This window comes from Ipomoea nil, unplaced genomic scaffold, assembly GCF_001879475.1.
Source record: "Ipomoea nil cultivar Tokyo-kokei standard unplaced genomic scaffold, Asagao_1.1 scaffold1303, whole genome shotgun sequence".
NCBI classification, from domain to species: Eukaryota; Viridiplantae; Streptophyta; class Magnoliopsida; order Solanales; family Convolvulaceae; genus Ipomoea; species Ipomoea nil.
The window spans coordinates 709,115-724,757 of NW_017617731.1; the positions used below are offsets into that span (position 1 = coordinate 709,115).

Genomic DNA, 15,643 nt, shown 5'->3' on the forward strand with positions numbered 1-15,643 from the left:
ATAATACACTATACTAAGAGGAGTTGATTTGGTTTCAACGGTCTAGAGAAGAATGGGTAACATCGGGTGATAAGAATACTCGATTCTACCACGCTGCGACGTCTGTCAAAAGATCAAATGCGAGGGTAACCAGTTTAACAGCAGAAGATGGCCAGATCCTTATGAAACAGAATGATATTTTGGAACATGTTCGTAGCTATTTTGTGGAACTATTCTCGGAGGAACCAAGGGGGAATACACAATGCACACAGTTGGGGTGCTTTCTGGTGTTAAGTGAGGAGGATTGGTCTAGTATCGACCTGCCACTGTCTAAGGAAGAAGTCAAAGTAAATCTATTCGAAATGGCACCATGCAAAGCCCCCGGACCAGATGGTTTCTCGGCTAGCTTTTACCAGAAAACATGGAGCATTGTAGGAGACAACTTACTAGAATACGTGAGAAAGTTCTTTGATGATGGGATATTAACACCTGACAGCAATGACACACTGATCTCCCTAATACCCAAAGTCCCCGACCCAAGCAACATTAAACAGTTCCGTCCGATTAGCCTCTGTAACGTGTCTTACAAGCTTATAACCAAAATCATCTCTACGAGGCTTAAAGGGTTATCAGGAAAATTGATAGGCCCGCATCAAACAAGTTTCGTGCCAGGAAGACAAATCTCAGACAATGTACTTGTATACCAAGAAGCTCTCAACTCAATGAAGGGGAAGAAAGGCAGTAAAGGTTGGATGATGATGAAAGTTGACTTGGAGAAGGCTTATGACAAACTTTCATGGGCTTTCATCAACGATACCCTCCAAGACGCTGGCTTTAGTAACAAATGGACGAGACGCATAATGGAGTGCATTACAACAACTAAGATCTCCATACTATGGGATGGCCACAAAACCCATTGGTTCAAACCGGGAAGGGGAATACGCCAAGGGGATTCCATGTCACCCTTAATCTTTGTACTTTGTATAGAGAGACTTAGCCATATAATTCAAGATTCTCTAAATAGAGGGTGCTGGAAAGGTATGAGATTAGCTAGACATGGACCTGACATTACACATCTCTTTTTTGCAGACGATTTAGTGCTTTTTGGAGAAGCTACGGAACGGCAAGCTATGGAGATGAAGAGGTGTTTGGATGAATTTTGTGCATGTTCAGGACAGAGAGTCAGCTTGATGAAATCCACCATCTTTTTCTCCAAGAATGTGGATGGGAATTTAAGACAAAGCATAGCCTCTATAGCAGGTTTCCCAACTGTGTCCGACCTAGGCATCTACTTGGGGATCCCCTCAATACATGGTAGACTCAAAAGTGAATCCTTCGCTGCTGTCTTAGAAAGAATTCAGGCGCGATTGTCAGGTTGGAAATCGAAAACACTTTCCCTAGCAGGAAGAATCATGCTAGCCCAATCGGTCCTTTCGGCAATCCCGTTCTATTCAATGCAAACAATGTTAATACCGGTAGGAGTTACGGATCGCATTGAGAAGCTTATTAGGGGTTTTATCTGGGGTAGCAAGGAAGGCGAAAGGAAGTGCCACCTAGTTAATTGGGATACATTAACCAGAAGCAAACAAGTGGAGGGCTGGGCATTCACAAGCTAGAGTAAATGAACCTGGCATTCCTTGCCAAACTGGGCTGGAGACTAATGCAGGATGAAGAAAGTCTTTGGGTTAAAGTCATGAGAACCAAATACAAAATAACAGACTCAGATCCCTCGAAATGGAAACACAAACAAAATCAGTCTAATGCTTGGAAAGGAATACTTAAAGATGTGCCAATTCTCCAAAAGGGACAGAGGAAACTAGTTGGTAATGGAAACAACACACTCTTTTGGACTGACAAATGGATACACGGAAAACCTCTAATCGAGGTGGTAACTAGTCCTGTACCGGAATCCGAACAGAATAGAAAGGTGGCAAGCTATTGGAATCCGGAAGAAGGATGGCAGTGGGACCAGTTTGATACTCTACTGCAAGCAGGAATCCTGAGCAAGATAGCAGCCTACCTGCCGAGCGAAGATCAAGAGACTCAAGACAGAATTAACTGGAGCAAGGAAGCTTCAGGTTGTTTTACGGTAAGATCAGCCTACAGAATAGCTATGGGGGAAGACGATCAGGTTGAACCCTCCAAATGGAACAATATTTGGAAACTCAAAGTTCCAAATAAGATTAGAACATTCATGTGGTTTGTGGCTCACGGTAGAATTATGACTAACAATGTTAGAATGAAGAAGAAGATTTTCTTGGATGACAAATGCTGCCACTGCGGCGACAAAGTGGAGGATGTGGAGCATGTTCTTAGGTCATGTCCTGAAGCAACACTAGTTTGGAAAGTCGTGCTGCCTAACTCTCGGGTAAACTGTGCAACGATCCCCTTTGAAAATTGGTTGGAACAAGGTATAACGAGGAAGAAGACTGGTAGACATCCATTCGACAGCAGTGCTCATTTTGCAGTTATGGCTTGGTGGATATGGAGGTGGAGGAACGAAGCTGTGTTTAATAACACCAAGTATCCCCTCAATGCTAAAATCTCTTGGCTTAATTCCCAACTGGAAGACATTGACAGGGCTCTAAAGAAGGCCAAAATAGGATTTCAACCCCATGACCAATCAGCCTGGAAGCAGTTAGCATGGTCTAAACCACCGCATGAGTTTGTAAAAATAAACGTTAATGGATCAGTTAACCCCGTTACCGGCAGAGCAAGCTGCGGAGGTGTGGCGAGGAACCACTCCGGGGAATGGATGCAGGGCTTCACTTATAGCATTGGCAATTGCACACCATTTGAAGCCGAGGCCTGGGCTTTGCTCAAAGGAATTCAGCTGGCAGTGTCAAGAGGATTCACAAAGGTAGTATTTGAGACCGACGCGGAAGAAGTTGCAAGGTTCATCAATAGTGAAAACAGGCCTAGAACCACAGCCCACAACGTGTTAGAAGCCTGCAGAAAGGAGCTAAGAGCGTTTGAAACTTGGCAAGTTGTTCCAATTTATAGAGATCAGAATCAAGCTGCGGACGCAATGGCGAAACTTGCCTCTCGTCTTCCTCCCGGCCTTCATATCAAAACTGACCCACCGGATGAGATAAGAGGCCTCTTAGAAGATGATGTCTATGGGATACCCAGATGGCGTGAAGTGCCTTGTTAGCTATGTTTAAAATGTATTAGTACTTGGGTATACCCCTTCCATATAAATAAAAAAAAAAGAAGTAGAATATTGCAAAAACTAGGAAAGAATGGAAGCTTATTAGCATGGCAGCAAGAATAATGGGTCCACAAAGCGTCTTTGAAGCAGCCTTCGAGACGTAGAAGTAGTCTTAGAAACTATCTCACATATTATGTTTATAATATCAAATGAAACTGTAATTGAATTAAAATGATACTTTAATTGTGTTGAAATTAAACTGTAGTAGGTATAAAATGAAACTGAATAACATGTCTCACATATTAAATGTATTTGTCAAATAGAATTGTAGTTGAATAGAAATGGTACTTTAGTTTTGCTGAAATGAATTGAAACTACAGTATATATAAAAGAAACTGAATAACATGTCTCACATATTGAGCGTAGTATATTGTCAAATGAAACTGTAGTTATATCAAAATGATATTGTAGTTGTGTTGTAATAAACTACAATGTATATAAAATGAAACTGAATAACAGTTTACATATTTGAGTGTATATTGTCCAATGAAATCGTAGTTGAATTAGAATTATAATTTAGTGGTGTTGTAATAAGATTACAGTGACTATAAAATGAAATTCAATACATGTCTCATTGTAATAAGACTATTGTATGTATAATGTCAAATGAAACTATAGTTGAAACAAAATGAAGCTTTAGTTATATTGAAATGAAACACAATATTATATGAAATGAAACTGAATATAATATACAAACTGAACTAGTTACACGGAACGACGCAGAACGGTACCATTTCTTTAAGTGGCACCGTTTTGAACAATGGTCCGCAATGCTTTGTGGACCATGGTCCACGGTATAATTTGCCTCTTTTATGTTATACTATTTTTTTTTTAATTTTTAATACCCTTAACATATTTTAATTTCATATATTTCAATAATTAACTTTTTGGAGAAAATGGTGTATGTAATGACTGAAATATAATGGTCCCTTGACTATAACACAATTACCAGTTTAGTTACAAGTTAACGGATGTCTAACGGCAAAATATACGGATGACCAAATTGGTTAAGATTTTTAAAGTTGAAAAACTTAATTGGTAAAAAAAATAGTCAAGGACCAAATTGGTAATTTTACTATAGCCAAGGGACCATTTCGGTAATTAACTTTAAATTAAATAAGAGAATATATAAGTATATAATTTAAAAAGGGAAAATGACACTTTTTCCCCCTGAGTTATATACTTATAGCACTTTTTCCCCCTGAATTATTTATGTAAGCACATTAGCCCCCTCAATTATTTTAAAAGTGGTGGTTTTCCCCCCTAATATATTTTATTGACATTTCTACCCTTAAAGTAAACATTTTATTTATTTTTCCTTTTTAATAAATTATTGCGTATACATAGGGATGACCACGGTTCGATTCGAATTGAACCAAACACTATAGCAATCGAATTAAAAGTTTCCGGTTATGATTCAGATCCAGAACCCAATATTTTAATTTCAATTCATTAAAATTATGAATCAAAAAAACTGGATCCTGAACCGTGAACCGGCGGTTCTAGATCCGGTTAGCGATTTTAAACCGTCTTTATTTTTAAAATTTTAATTTTTTATTTTAAAATAGTCTAAATTCAACAATAAATGTATTTTATTTTTTTCAGTTTGGACCATGAACCGGCCGTCCCGGTTCACGATTTTAATAAAATCTAAATATCGTGTTTCGATTCTAAATTGTAATTAGAATATTTCGATTTGATTTCTATAGTGTCTGTTTGGTTTGAACCAACTTGTGGTCATAATTTGTTAGAGAAAAAAATAAATGAAATATTTATTTTAAGGGTAAATATATCCATTTAACATTTCAGGGGGAAAAACAGCCACTTGAATAATTCAGGGGGAAAAAGTGTTATATGTATATAACTTAGGGGGAAAAAGTGTCATTTTCCCATTTAAAAATAATTAACTAAGAGCTTGAACTTGAAAAATAAAATTATTTTATAAGCTAACATGACGTAATAAGAAATAAAATAAAACATATAATTACAAAAATAAATAAATATGATATGTATAATAAGCTAACACAAATATATATTTCATAATAAAAATAATTATAATGGCAAAATAGTAAATATGCCTGGGAATGTTTGAATACCTAAAATTTGTAAGGGAATCACATTTCTTTTAAAATCTTATGTATATATATTGCATTCTATGGGGAAAGTTGTATTCCTTAAAAAAGTAATAAAATAATACAAACCAAACATGGAGATGTGACATTCAAGTTAAAGAGTATTTAAAAGTATATCAATATTCAATTAAAACTTTTAAAGAGTCTCTACAAATATAATAATCCATTCAAACATTTATAGAGTTTTTAAAAGTCGACTGGTATTCAAAAACTTATTAACTTGATTCTATTATAATAGGATTTCTGTAGACTTTTCCTTTTGATATTGTAACACCCCCACTTTATAAAACAGAATATTTAATAAGGAGTGCATTTATTTATTTAAAAGATGGAACTCGAATTGGGAAGCAAAAATAAAATTTTGAAATACAAGGGGTGTTACAGCCACGATTGGTTACCAACTAGCTAGGCCCAAACGCACAGGCTAACAAAATTTTATCTATCTATACTATTATACAACCTAATTAAGAACTAATATACCACAACTCACTAGGTGCTACGCCTCTACAACGCGCTCTCAAAACTAGCCACATACTCCAATCCTTAAAACAATAAGATTATTTCAAACACACAAAACAACATGAAGGCTAAGTATATATTAATATATTAATACAAATTGAAGACTAAAATGACATAAGGGTAAATGAAAAAGGGGAAAAAAGTGCAAGAATTCTCAAATTCCTACAGTTGTAAGGAGGAGAATTTTAAATGTTTAATTAAATAAATAAGTTGTTTGATTGATTTCATAGAAAGCAAAGTATATATACAGAAATAGTAAATTAAAGAAGTAGAATATTGCAAAAACTAGGAAAACTATTTAATAAAATTACACATTAACCCCAAATATATTTGCATGAAGCCCCTCATGAATCATTATTCACCAAGAGAAAACATGGAAGCTTATGAGCATGGCAGCAAGAATAATGGGTCCACAAAACGTCATAGAAGCAGCCTCCGAGACGTAGAAGTAGTAGTAAGGGTTGCTGAAGTTTTTCTGTCCGAAACCTGCAGGCGGGGCTACGGTGGCCGGAATGTTGAAACTGTTAGAAGGCGGCGGCGGCGATGGTGGAGGAGTGGCGGGTCGGGGTGGAGGTGATGACAGGAGAGGCGGCAGGGGCGGCGATAATGGTGGGAGGAAATAGTACGGAAATGATGGTGGGTAGTTTTGGACCGGAGGTGATGGAGGAGATGGCTTTATTGGAGTGATGATCGCTCCCGGAGGTGGGAAGAAAGAATCCGGCGGCAGCGGCGGCGGGGAATGGCCGGGGCGTGGCGATGGTGATGGCGGTGGCTTCAAGGCCACTTCCGGCGTCGGCGGTGGCTTCAAGGCTACTTCCGGTGCCGGCGGTGGGGAGCAAATCGCCGGGCATGTTCCACACTCACTGATGCAGAGTAAACCGGGAGTACTACCTTGTATGGGTTCTTGAGATTTGACTCCAAGAAACATTATGGATAACAAGAGAAACCATAATGTTGCTATGGAGAAGGAAAGAAATGTGGGGTTTTGATTTTCCATTGTTTTGAGAGGGAGAGGTAGAATTGTGGTGTTTTGAAGAAAGGGAGAATGGTTTAATTTGTTATGCCAAATGCATGTGACAACTTTGTGATGCTTATAATGCTCTCTACTTTTATAGTTTGGTTCTTTAATTTACCATATATCACCATCTTAGCTTAGCTTGTGCATGGCTCTTTTAAGGAGTTTGATCAATTGAAGGCTTCTTGGCTTAGCTTTGAGACTCATTTTTGTGCCCAAGAATCATGTAAGAATGGTATCTTACTTTCTCTAACTCTTTCTACTAACATAATCTCATTCTTATCCTATTCTCTCTCACTTTTAAAAGTGGGTCCCACTTTCATATAATCAAATTTACAAATTTTTCACTATTTTCTCTACATCCTGCAATAGCTTCTCACTTTCACATTATATTATAAATAGCTGTTAGCTGATTGAGTTAGTGGCTTTAATTTGATTAGTTGATAACATTAGCTGATTGTAGAAAGATGTTTGGTAAATTAGTTGTTAGCTGATTATATGCAAAATAACTTTCTCAAAAAGTTGATCGAAAAAGCTGCTTTGAGCATCTTTTTGAATTTTAACATTTTGGAGCAATACGCTGTTACAAAAAGCTAATTAATCAAAGACTTATTTAAGAAGTAATAAGATGAGTGTATATGTGTATGAGTATGACCATGCATATCCATGGAGATTTCAATTTCAAGTGTTCAAGAAGAAAGGTGTCTGTCTATTAATGTGTTGATAAAAAAAAGGGTAAGAATCCAAGAATTAAGAGGCCACAGTATCTTTGGTTATGCCTTTCTCTACACACACTCCACTTTTGTGCCTAGACATCCACCTTAGCCTTTGCATATCTGTTTCTTATGGACAAGCTAAGGGGTCTCTCCCTTAGTTGCTCTTAGATAACAAGCAAAGAATTTTTCCTAACTATAACTATTATGCATGCATTCATACTTGGTATTATTTTCCTTGATTTTTAGATATGATTTGGCTGGGAGGCTAGGACTATATAGCTATGGTGTAAAGAGAAGCATCATTTCATCAAATAATGTGTGTGTGTGTGTTTATATATCTTCGGGTGTAAACCATTTGAACATGTTTATTGATCGAGAACAAGTAAATTCAGATTGATCGTGTCAACAAGTCTTACACAACAACTGATTTCTCATCAGTTATAAGGATACATCAATCAATAACTCATGCCAAAAACTTGTTCTTTTCTCCCCCGGGTTTCCTTATCCACATCCTTGTGGCCGGCCTAAGGTTATCGCTTCTCAGGCCACTTCATTGCAGAGCCTTAAGTAGCTTCACACCTCTGTAAAGTAATCCGGGATGGAGATTTAGGATGATTGAAGAAGAAGATCGACTTGATTCAACAATAATGTCGTCCAAACGTTTGGGTACCATTTTTACTTGCCAAGCTTTGGAGCGCGAGTTCTTTCAACCGGTTGAGCTCTGGTAATATGACTGAACCAAGATCGGGTCTGTCTTTCTTGCGGAGCTCAGCACACTGGAGTGACAATTTGGCAAAGTGAAGAGCCTCTTCTACAGGCCAGTCTGAGATTGTTGGGTCTAACAAATCTGCAAATGTGCCTTTCTCAATTGCCCTCTCAACATGGTGGGTTAATCCCATAGGGGGCTTTGCTGTGATAATCTGGAGCAACATCACTCCAAGTGAATATATGTCTGACTTAGTCCCTAGCTTTCCAGTCTGCTGATACTCGGGGTCTATGTAACAAAACGTCCCCGCAGCTGAAGTCATGTGATATTGTGTCACATCATCAGCTACGGATGGTGGGACTAGTCGTGCCAACCCGACATCACTGATTTTGCTCACGAAATTGCGGTCCAAAAGGATGTTCGCTGGCTTAAGGTCCCGGTGCACGAGAGGCTCCGGCTTTGATTGATGAAGAAATAGAAGCGCTGTTGCAATCTCTGCTGAAATTTTGAACCTAATTTCCCATGGGATTGCCGGGGTATTACCCTTTCTTAACAGACGGTCTTCCAAGCTTCCATTTTCCATGTATTCATATACTAAGCATCCATACTCGGGACATGCACCCAACAGAAGAACCATGTTTGGATGTCTCATCAGACTTAGTACCTCAACCTGACATTTATAAAACAACAGGCCAGGCTTGATGAGAAGAGAATATAATGGACTTAAAAAAATCGAGTTGAATTTTAAATTAGAAAGGGCTAATTTAATTTACCTCTTGTTGGAATTGTTTTCTTCCTTGGGCAGCATCAGGCCTTAGAACTTTGATGGCAACGGGGGTGTGGTCGAGTTTGCCTCGATAAACAGGTCCATATCCGCCTTCGCCAATCTTCATTGATTTTGAAAACTTTTCTGTGGCAAATTCAATCTCATCTATGCTATACTTCCTGTACCGACAATCACTTTTGGATAGCACGCTTAATGCTCGATTCTTTTCTGCCGTCTCTTTCTTCGCCTTCATCTCTGCATACTTTGTTCTTTGTGCCTCCATCTCCGCTATCTTTTGCGCTTTCTCGGCTGCTTCCATGGCAGCTTTGCATTTAGCCTTCTCCATCTCAACCATTCTCAAAGCAGCCTCCTCAGCTTGCCGAGCTTGCTCAAACCTCTGAGATTCTTCGATCTTCATCTGCTGAAGCTCTTTTGCCTGGAAATAACAATCATATTTATGCATTTTTAGCAGTATACATTATTCTTCTTGTAAACGAGGCGGAAAAGAAGTGTAGTATTACGCTTTTCTTGGCTGTGATGGCTTCTTTGCAAGCATTGTTATACATATCCATGGTTTGCTTCAGCTCTAATTTTAGTCTTTTCATCTCAGACTCCAAATCTTTCTGCAATAGCAGAATTCATATCATTAATTGAATGCAATTACTCACTTCCGCTACAAAAATCTGCAATTACTGGTTGAACTTACAGAAGCTATTGAGGATGCATCACTCCCAGCATCAGATATTCTTGTGAAGTCTAAGTTTTGAGCTGCAGCGGCGTTATCAAACCCATCACTGATGGGTGCAAAGAGGTCGTTGTCCTCAGCGAGGGAATTGCGGCAGGATGAATTCCACGGCCTTCTGACAGAGCCATCAGCGTCTCGGTCCTCGCTTCTTCTAAAAGGTCTCCCGCTGTGCTCTCCCCTGGAAGAACAGGCGGATATCCTGTTTTAGCCAGAAACAAACCAATTAGTGATAAGTAGGTGGACATTAACCATTTAACCACATCCCTCAGCTCCTCCATCGTCCCAAAGTTTCGTCTCATTTTGTACCTATCATCTCCTGCTGATGATGATGCAGCACTACTGCCCCTAGAAGAAGCACGCGATGATGAGCCATGATGAGACCATATGTGAGTTGGGAGATTGGTCAGAGGCCTCGCTGCTGGGCGGATGGATTGCTGCTTTCCTTTCGAGATTACATAAACCGAGCAGAAGTCCGGGGCAGTCTTGTTCACAATAGTTGGCACATCATGAGTCCAAAATTTCCTGCACAGCTAGCTTCTAATCAAAACCAAGAAAATGTTCAAGAAATGCAGTGGAATGGGAGCATCTGATCGACTAACCTGGATATCGCACTTCGCGATGATGCACCAAGAACAACGTTGGAAACGCGGTGCGTGTTGATGTACCCTACAATTGCCTTGGCCACTTCAGTATCCTCAATAAAATCCTCCTTCATTATGATCTGCAGTACAGTTCAGAAAACCCAAAAATGCACTTTAGACTTTGGTCAGGCCAGCTTAATGTTCCATCACTATTTATATTCATCAGTATTCCTACTTTATATTAGCTTCCAGTCCAAAAAAAAAAAAATGAATTGCCCATTGAGGCAACCTAATCAAATATAATCTAATGCAATAATGTAGTTGCATGGAAAAACAAACATGATGAACAAATCTGGTTCTCATATAATTCAAGGCTGATTAAGGATAGTATTTTACAACCCGTTTCCATAATTATACAGCTACATCAAGTTATCTATTCACTAATTCTTCAAACTCAATAATACCACCAAAGAACAAATTTCAAGCTACACAACATATGAGGTGAGATTTCTTTTTGAAGGGTGAAGAGGGTGTGCAGGAGGTAAACTCCACCTTGTGATCCTAGCCAGCAAAGGACCACAAGGAGGTAAACCAATCTAAGTTGTTCATAGCTGACCGGCTCAAATCAAGATGGTTGAGATTTGAACTCGTGACCTTGTGGTTACAAGTTTGTATCCTTAGCCATATTGGGTAAATCCCATCTTGTGATCTTAGCCGACAAAGGACCACAAGGAGGTAAACCAACCTAGGTTGTCCATAGCTGACCGGCTCAAATCAAGAAGGCTGTGATTTGAACCCATATTGGGTAAACTCCGCATTGTGATCTTATCTAGTAAATGATCACAATGAGGTAAATCAACCTAAGTTGTCCATCCATACCTTTCCGGTTCAATTCAAGAGGACTGAGATTTAAACTCTTGACCTTACGGTTACACGTTTGTATCCTTGGATGGGTCACCCATATGAGGTGAGATTTGAATCTAAGAACTATTACCAAAACAAGTGACAAAATGTCAATTTGACCATGTGGGTGGGGTGGCATTGAAAATATGATGCATTGAAATCAAATGGAATCAAAGAAAAATGGCAATTATGAATTCATATATGTAAATTGCAAATCATTATTGTCATACTCCTCTGCGCGCAGAGTAAGCGCGAAATGGTGTGAAAACGCAATGCCCATCATGATCACTCATCCCACCATGTGCATCTGGACCACCATTCTCTGCAAAAACATAAGAACCGTAAATAGATCAAATCGCAATTGCGACAATAAAAGATTCAAAAATTTCTCATAATTCCGAAGAAATGTAAGAGGGTATGTACGTACGATGATTTGGTGAGGCTTTGTGGCGGACGTGGAGAAGGATAACAAAGGGATTGCTGATGAGGAGATTATCAACCGTCCATTTCACGGCGGAGGCGCTGTTCTTGTCTTTATCAACAGCCACGACGGTGATGGGGCCGGTGGTGGCGCCGTCGGAGGAAATGGTGGGATGATGATGATGATCCATTTTTGGATGATCTGATCTGCTAAAGGTTATGCCTAGCTCAGATCAACCAGTACTCCGCCGTCACCACCGCCGTGTCTCCGCCCCAGTCTCCCAAAGCTTTTTGGGAAAATGGGATCGGAGGAGAAAACCGAAAGGGAGAAGCAGATGTGAAGGGCCCTTTATTCAGATGGAATCTTAACTGAAATAACTAACGCATCTAATTTAATTGCTATTTTAATCCTTTTAAAAAAAAATTAATTACTTTCATTTTCTTAGCCTATTTTATTTTATTTTATACAATGAGCACTATATTACAAAATTATAACTAGCAAATTAAATGTCCTTAAAATGTTACGTTAAACTATATTTTACCCTAAGTTTTACTCAACTATTTCTTTTTTCATATTTATTTTAAATTGTTTGTTAGCCTAGTTGAAAGATATATAATGTAAAATGACCATGAAAAATGATGTAAAATGAAACATTTTTGAAGGAGTAGATGCGGTCAATGTACGGCCATATTGCTAATTTGCTATGCTCATTTTCAGAATGATGAAATTGAGAAGCAGGTACACAACATGCTCCAGACAGGGATAATACAATCAAGCACTAGTCCATACTCTTCACCTGTATTGCTAGTAAAGAAGAAAGATGGTACATGACATTTTTGCACCGACTATCGAGCTCTAAATGCGGTGGCGATAAAAGACCGTTTTCCCATTCCCACAATTGAAGACACTCTGGAAGAGTTGCATGGGGCTACATATTTCACCCGTCTGGACCTTCGATCCGGGTATCATCAGGTTCGTATGTCTATCAATGATATACCAAAAATGGCTTTTCGCACCCACAATGGCCATTATGAATACTTGGTCATGCCCTTTGGACTCTGTAATGTTCCATCGACTTTCTAGGCTCTCATGAACAATGTCTTCTGGCTATATCTCCGTAAGAGTATCCTGATATTTTTTTTATGAGATTTTAATATATAGTCCCTCATGAGATGACCATCTACACCATGTTGAAATAGCATTTCAGCTCCTACGTGCCAATCAACTCTACTTGAAATTCTCTAAATGTGAATTTTGTGCACGAACTCCTTTACTTGGGGCATGTTGTTTCAGCCACCGGTGTCAAGGTTGATCCGTCCAAGATTCAAGCAATGCTGGACTGGCTAGTGCCTTCTTCTATTACATATTTGTGAGGTTTCTTAGGCCTCACTAGGTATTACCGTAAATGTGTACGCAACTACGGGGCCATAGCTAAGCCGCTCACAAATCTTTTGAGGAAAGGTCGTTTTGTGTGGACGGATGTGGCTCTTGAAGCTTTTAATCGTTTGAAAGAAGCGATGGTCACCATCCCTACTTTAGCGATGCTAGATTTTTCATATCCGTTTACTATAGAAATGGATGCATCAGGGTGTGGGATTGGTGCAATTTTGTCTCAACGGGTCATCCTATTGCCTTTATGAGTCAAGCTCTAGGTCGGTCCAAATTATCTTGGTCCATTTAAGCTAGAGAAATGTTGGCGATTCTCACTGACGTACGCTTGCGGTGATCTTATTTGTTGGGACAAAAGTTCTATATCCTTACGAATCAAAAGAGTGAAATATTTGTTGGAGCAGCGCATTGGTACTCCTGAACAGCATAATTGGGTGGCTGAACTCCTGATACAATTATGAAATATTGTATCGACCAGGAAAATCTAATCAAGCTGTGGACGCGTTATCACGTTGCTCCCATCAGGTTGTTGACGATGGTCTTCACTTAGTTTCCCCAGCTATTATGACCATATCTACAGCTCATGCTACTACTTGGGATCAACTTAAGCAGGAAGTTCAACGTGATCCGTACTTGCAGATATTGGTGGCGAAATCTTTGCATAACCCGGATGGGCCATACTCTATGCGTAATGGATTGGTTTTATTTAAACACAGAATTGTAGTTCCACCTACCTCTTCACTGATATCCCAACTTTTGCATGAGTTCCACTCCACACCCTCTGTCGGACATTCCGGAGTCCTCCGAACATACAAGCGCCTCTCTAGCGTGTTTTATTGGCCATCAATGTTCCGAACGGTAGAACCTTTGTAGCAACTTGTGATGTGTGTCAACGGGCTAAGACATCATCCCTATCCCCCGCGAGACTACTACATGCTTTACCCATTCCAGAACTTGTTTGGGACGATGTCACTATGGATTTCATCGATGGTTTGCCCTTGTCTAATGGCAAGACCTCTATCTTGATCGTGGTTGATCGGTTGAGTAAGTATGCACATTTTTTTGGGCTTGCTCATCCGTATACTGCCAAGTCAGTTGCATTGGTGTTTGTGGAGGGTGTTGTCAAGCTACATGGAATTTCAAAATCTATTGTTTCTGATCGTGATCCAATATTCACCAGTACCTTCTAGAAGGCATTATTCAAGTCATCTGGCATGTCTCTTAAGATGTCTACCGCCAATCATCCCCATACGAATGGCCAAACAGAGATTGTGAACCGGTGTTTGGAGCAATATCTTCGTTGTTTTACTCACCGGTATCCTCACCAATGGGTTCATTTTTTTTTCCTTGGGGGAGTTTTGGTACAACTCTTTTTATCATAGCTCCACAGGTATGACGCCTTTCCATATTCTATATTGTCGCCCACCTCCTTCCGTGCCTCGTTACTTTGTGGGTTCTTCTCTCGTAGCTGAAGTGGATTAAGAATTAGTTGCTATTAATAGAATGAAACAGCTGGCTGATTCCAAACGTCACGACGAGGAATTTGAGATTGGCAATTGGCTGTATATGAAACTCTATCCTTACAAACAGTAGTCGATTTTCCGCCATGCCTCTCACAAATTGGCTGCTATATTTTATGAACCCTTTTCTGTGGAAGCGAAAATCTCCAAAGTTGCATATCGCCTAACTTTACTGGCGGGCTCCCGTGTTCATCCTGTTTTCCATGTCTCCCTGCTAAAGCATAAAATCGGTGATTCGTGCTCTAGTTCTCCGACCTTATCTCCTGTTACCGCAGAGAGCTCATTTAATCTTAATCCGGAAGCGGTCCTCGATGTCCGCTCCGTCCGTCGGGGTGGTCACGCAGTGTCTCAATGCTTAATTAAGTGGTCTGGCCTTTCTGTTGATGATGCAACCTGGGAGGATGTCCACCTTCTCCAATGCCAATTTCCTTCCTTCAACCTTGAGGACAAGGTTGCGGTTACAGCTACGACGGTCCGTACGAAAGCCAAAACCAAATCCAATGTATGTGAATTAATATTGGAACATGCATGCACAATGAAAAAGATCGTGGCTGCTATATTTCTTTTATATTTATTTTATTTTATTTCCATTTCTATTGACTTAGTTGGTTATATTATAACCATGAACTAGTTTTGCGGAATAAACCATGACTTAGGCTCTGTTTGGCAAACCTAGCTGAAAAGCTATAAGCTAGGAGCTGATAGCTGAAAAGGAGCTGAAAGCTGAAAAGCTATAAGCTCGGAGCTGAAAATTGAAGAGCTGTTAAGCTAGCTGTTATGATTGAAAGTGTTTGGTAAATTTAGCTTTTTGATAAGCTGATAAATGTAAAAAGACTAAAAAGGACATCTTCATAAAATTTAAATTAGTTTGTTTACATATTAAAATTTAACATTTCGTCTTCCAAAAAAAGTAATCACTTTTTAAAATAAAACTATTAGCATGATCATGATCTAGCATCGCATAATGAAGTAGCAATATTGTTGCGAATATCCTTCATCTCCATAGAGGTGTGACTTAAATTTTCGTTGATGGAGATATT

The 15,643-nt window shown here is 39.3% G+C and overlaps 2 protein-coding genes across 2 annotated transcripts; both read right to left on the reverse strand.

Moving 5' to 3' along the window:
- Nucleotides 1-6,033: 6,033 nt before the first annotated feature.
- Nucleotides 6,034-6,924, reverse strand: LOC109185005 (classical arabinogalactan protein 9). The gene is made up of 2 exons (XM_019335003.1): nt 6,664-6,924; nt 6,034-6,633 (listed from the first exon to the last, which is right to left on the reverse strand). The coding sequence occupies exons 1-2, from the start codon at nt 6,836-6,838 to the stop codon at nt 6,200-6,202; spliced, it is 609 nt and encodes a 202-aa protein (XP_019190548.1). The 5' UTR covers nt 6,839-6,924; the 3' UTR covers nt 6,034-6,199.
- A 942-nt stretch (nt 6,925-7,866) lies between these two features.
- LOC109184986 (U-box domain-containing protein 35-like) lies at nt 7,867-11,998 on the reverse strand. Its single transcript, XM_019334983.1, has 8 exons — nt 11,701-11,998; nt 11,504-11,595; nt 10,389-10,510; nt 10,096-10,311; nt 9,751-9,988; nt 9,566-9,667; nt 9,052-9,480; nt 7,867-8,948 (listed from the first exon to the last, which is right to left on the reverse strand). The coding sequence occupies exons 1-8, from the start codon at nt 11,882-11,884 to the stop codon at nt 8,211-8,213; spliced, it is 2,121 nt and encodes a 706-aa protein (XP_019190528.1). The 5' UTR covers nt 11,885-11,998; the 3' UTR covers nt 7,867-8,210.
- Nucleotides 11,999-15,643: the final 3,645 nt, after the last annotated feature.

What these genes read in the sequence shown, in the direction of transcription:
- LOC109185005 (XM_019335003.1), bottom strand. Translation starts at nt 6,838, where the DNA reads ATGGAAAATCAAAACCCCACATTTCTTTCCTTCTCCATAGCAACATTA. An exon ending in GATTTGCTCCCCACCGCCGG is followed by an intron (nt 6,634 to 6,663) that starts CACCGGAAGTAG and finishes AGCCACCGCCGA; the next exon opens with CGCCGGAAGTGGCCTTGAAG.
- LOC109184986 (XM_019334983.1), bottom strand. Translation starts at nt 11,884, where the DNA reads ATGGATCATCATCATCATCCCACCATTTCCTCCGACGGCGCCACCACC. An exon ending in TCGCGAAGTGCGATATCCAG is followed by an intron (nt 10,312 to 10,388) that starts GTTAGTCGATCA and finishes CTAGCTGTGCAG; the next exon opens with GAAATTTTGGACTCATGATG. An exon ending in CCATCACAGCCAAGAAAAGC is followed by an intron (nt 9,481 to 9,565) that starts GTAATACTACAC and finishes TGTTATTTCCAG; the next exon opens with GCAAAAGAGCTTCAGCAGAT.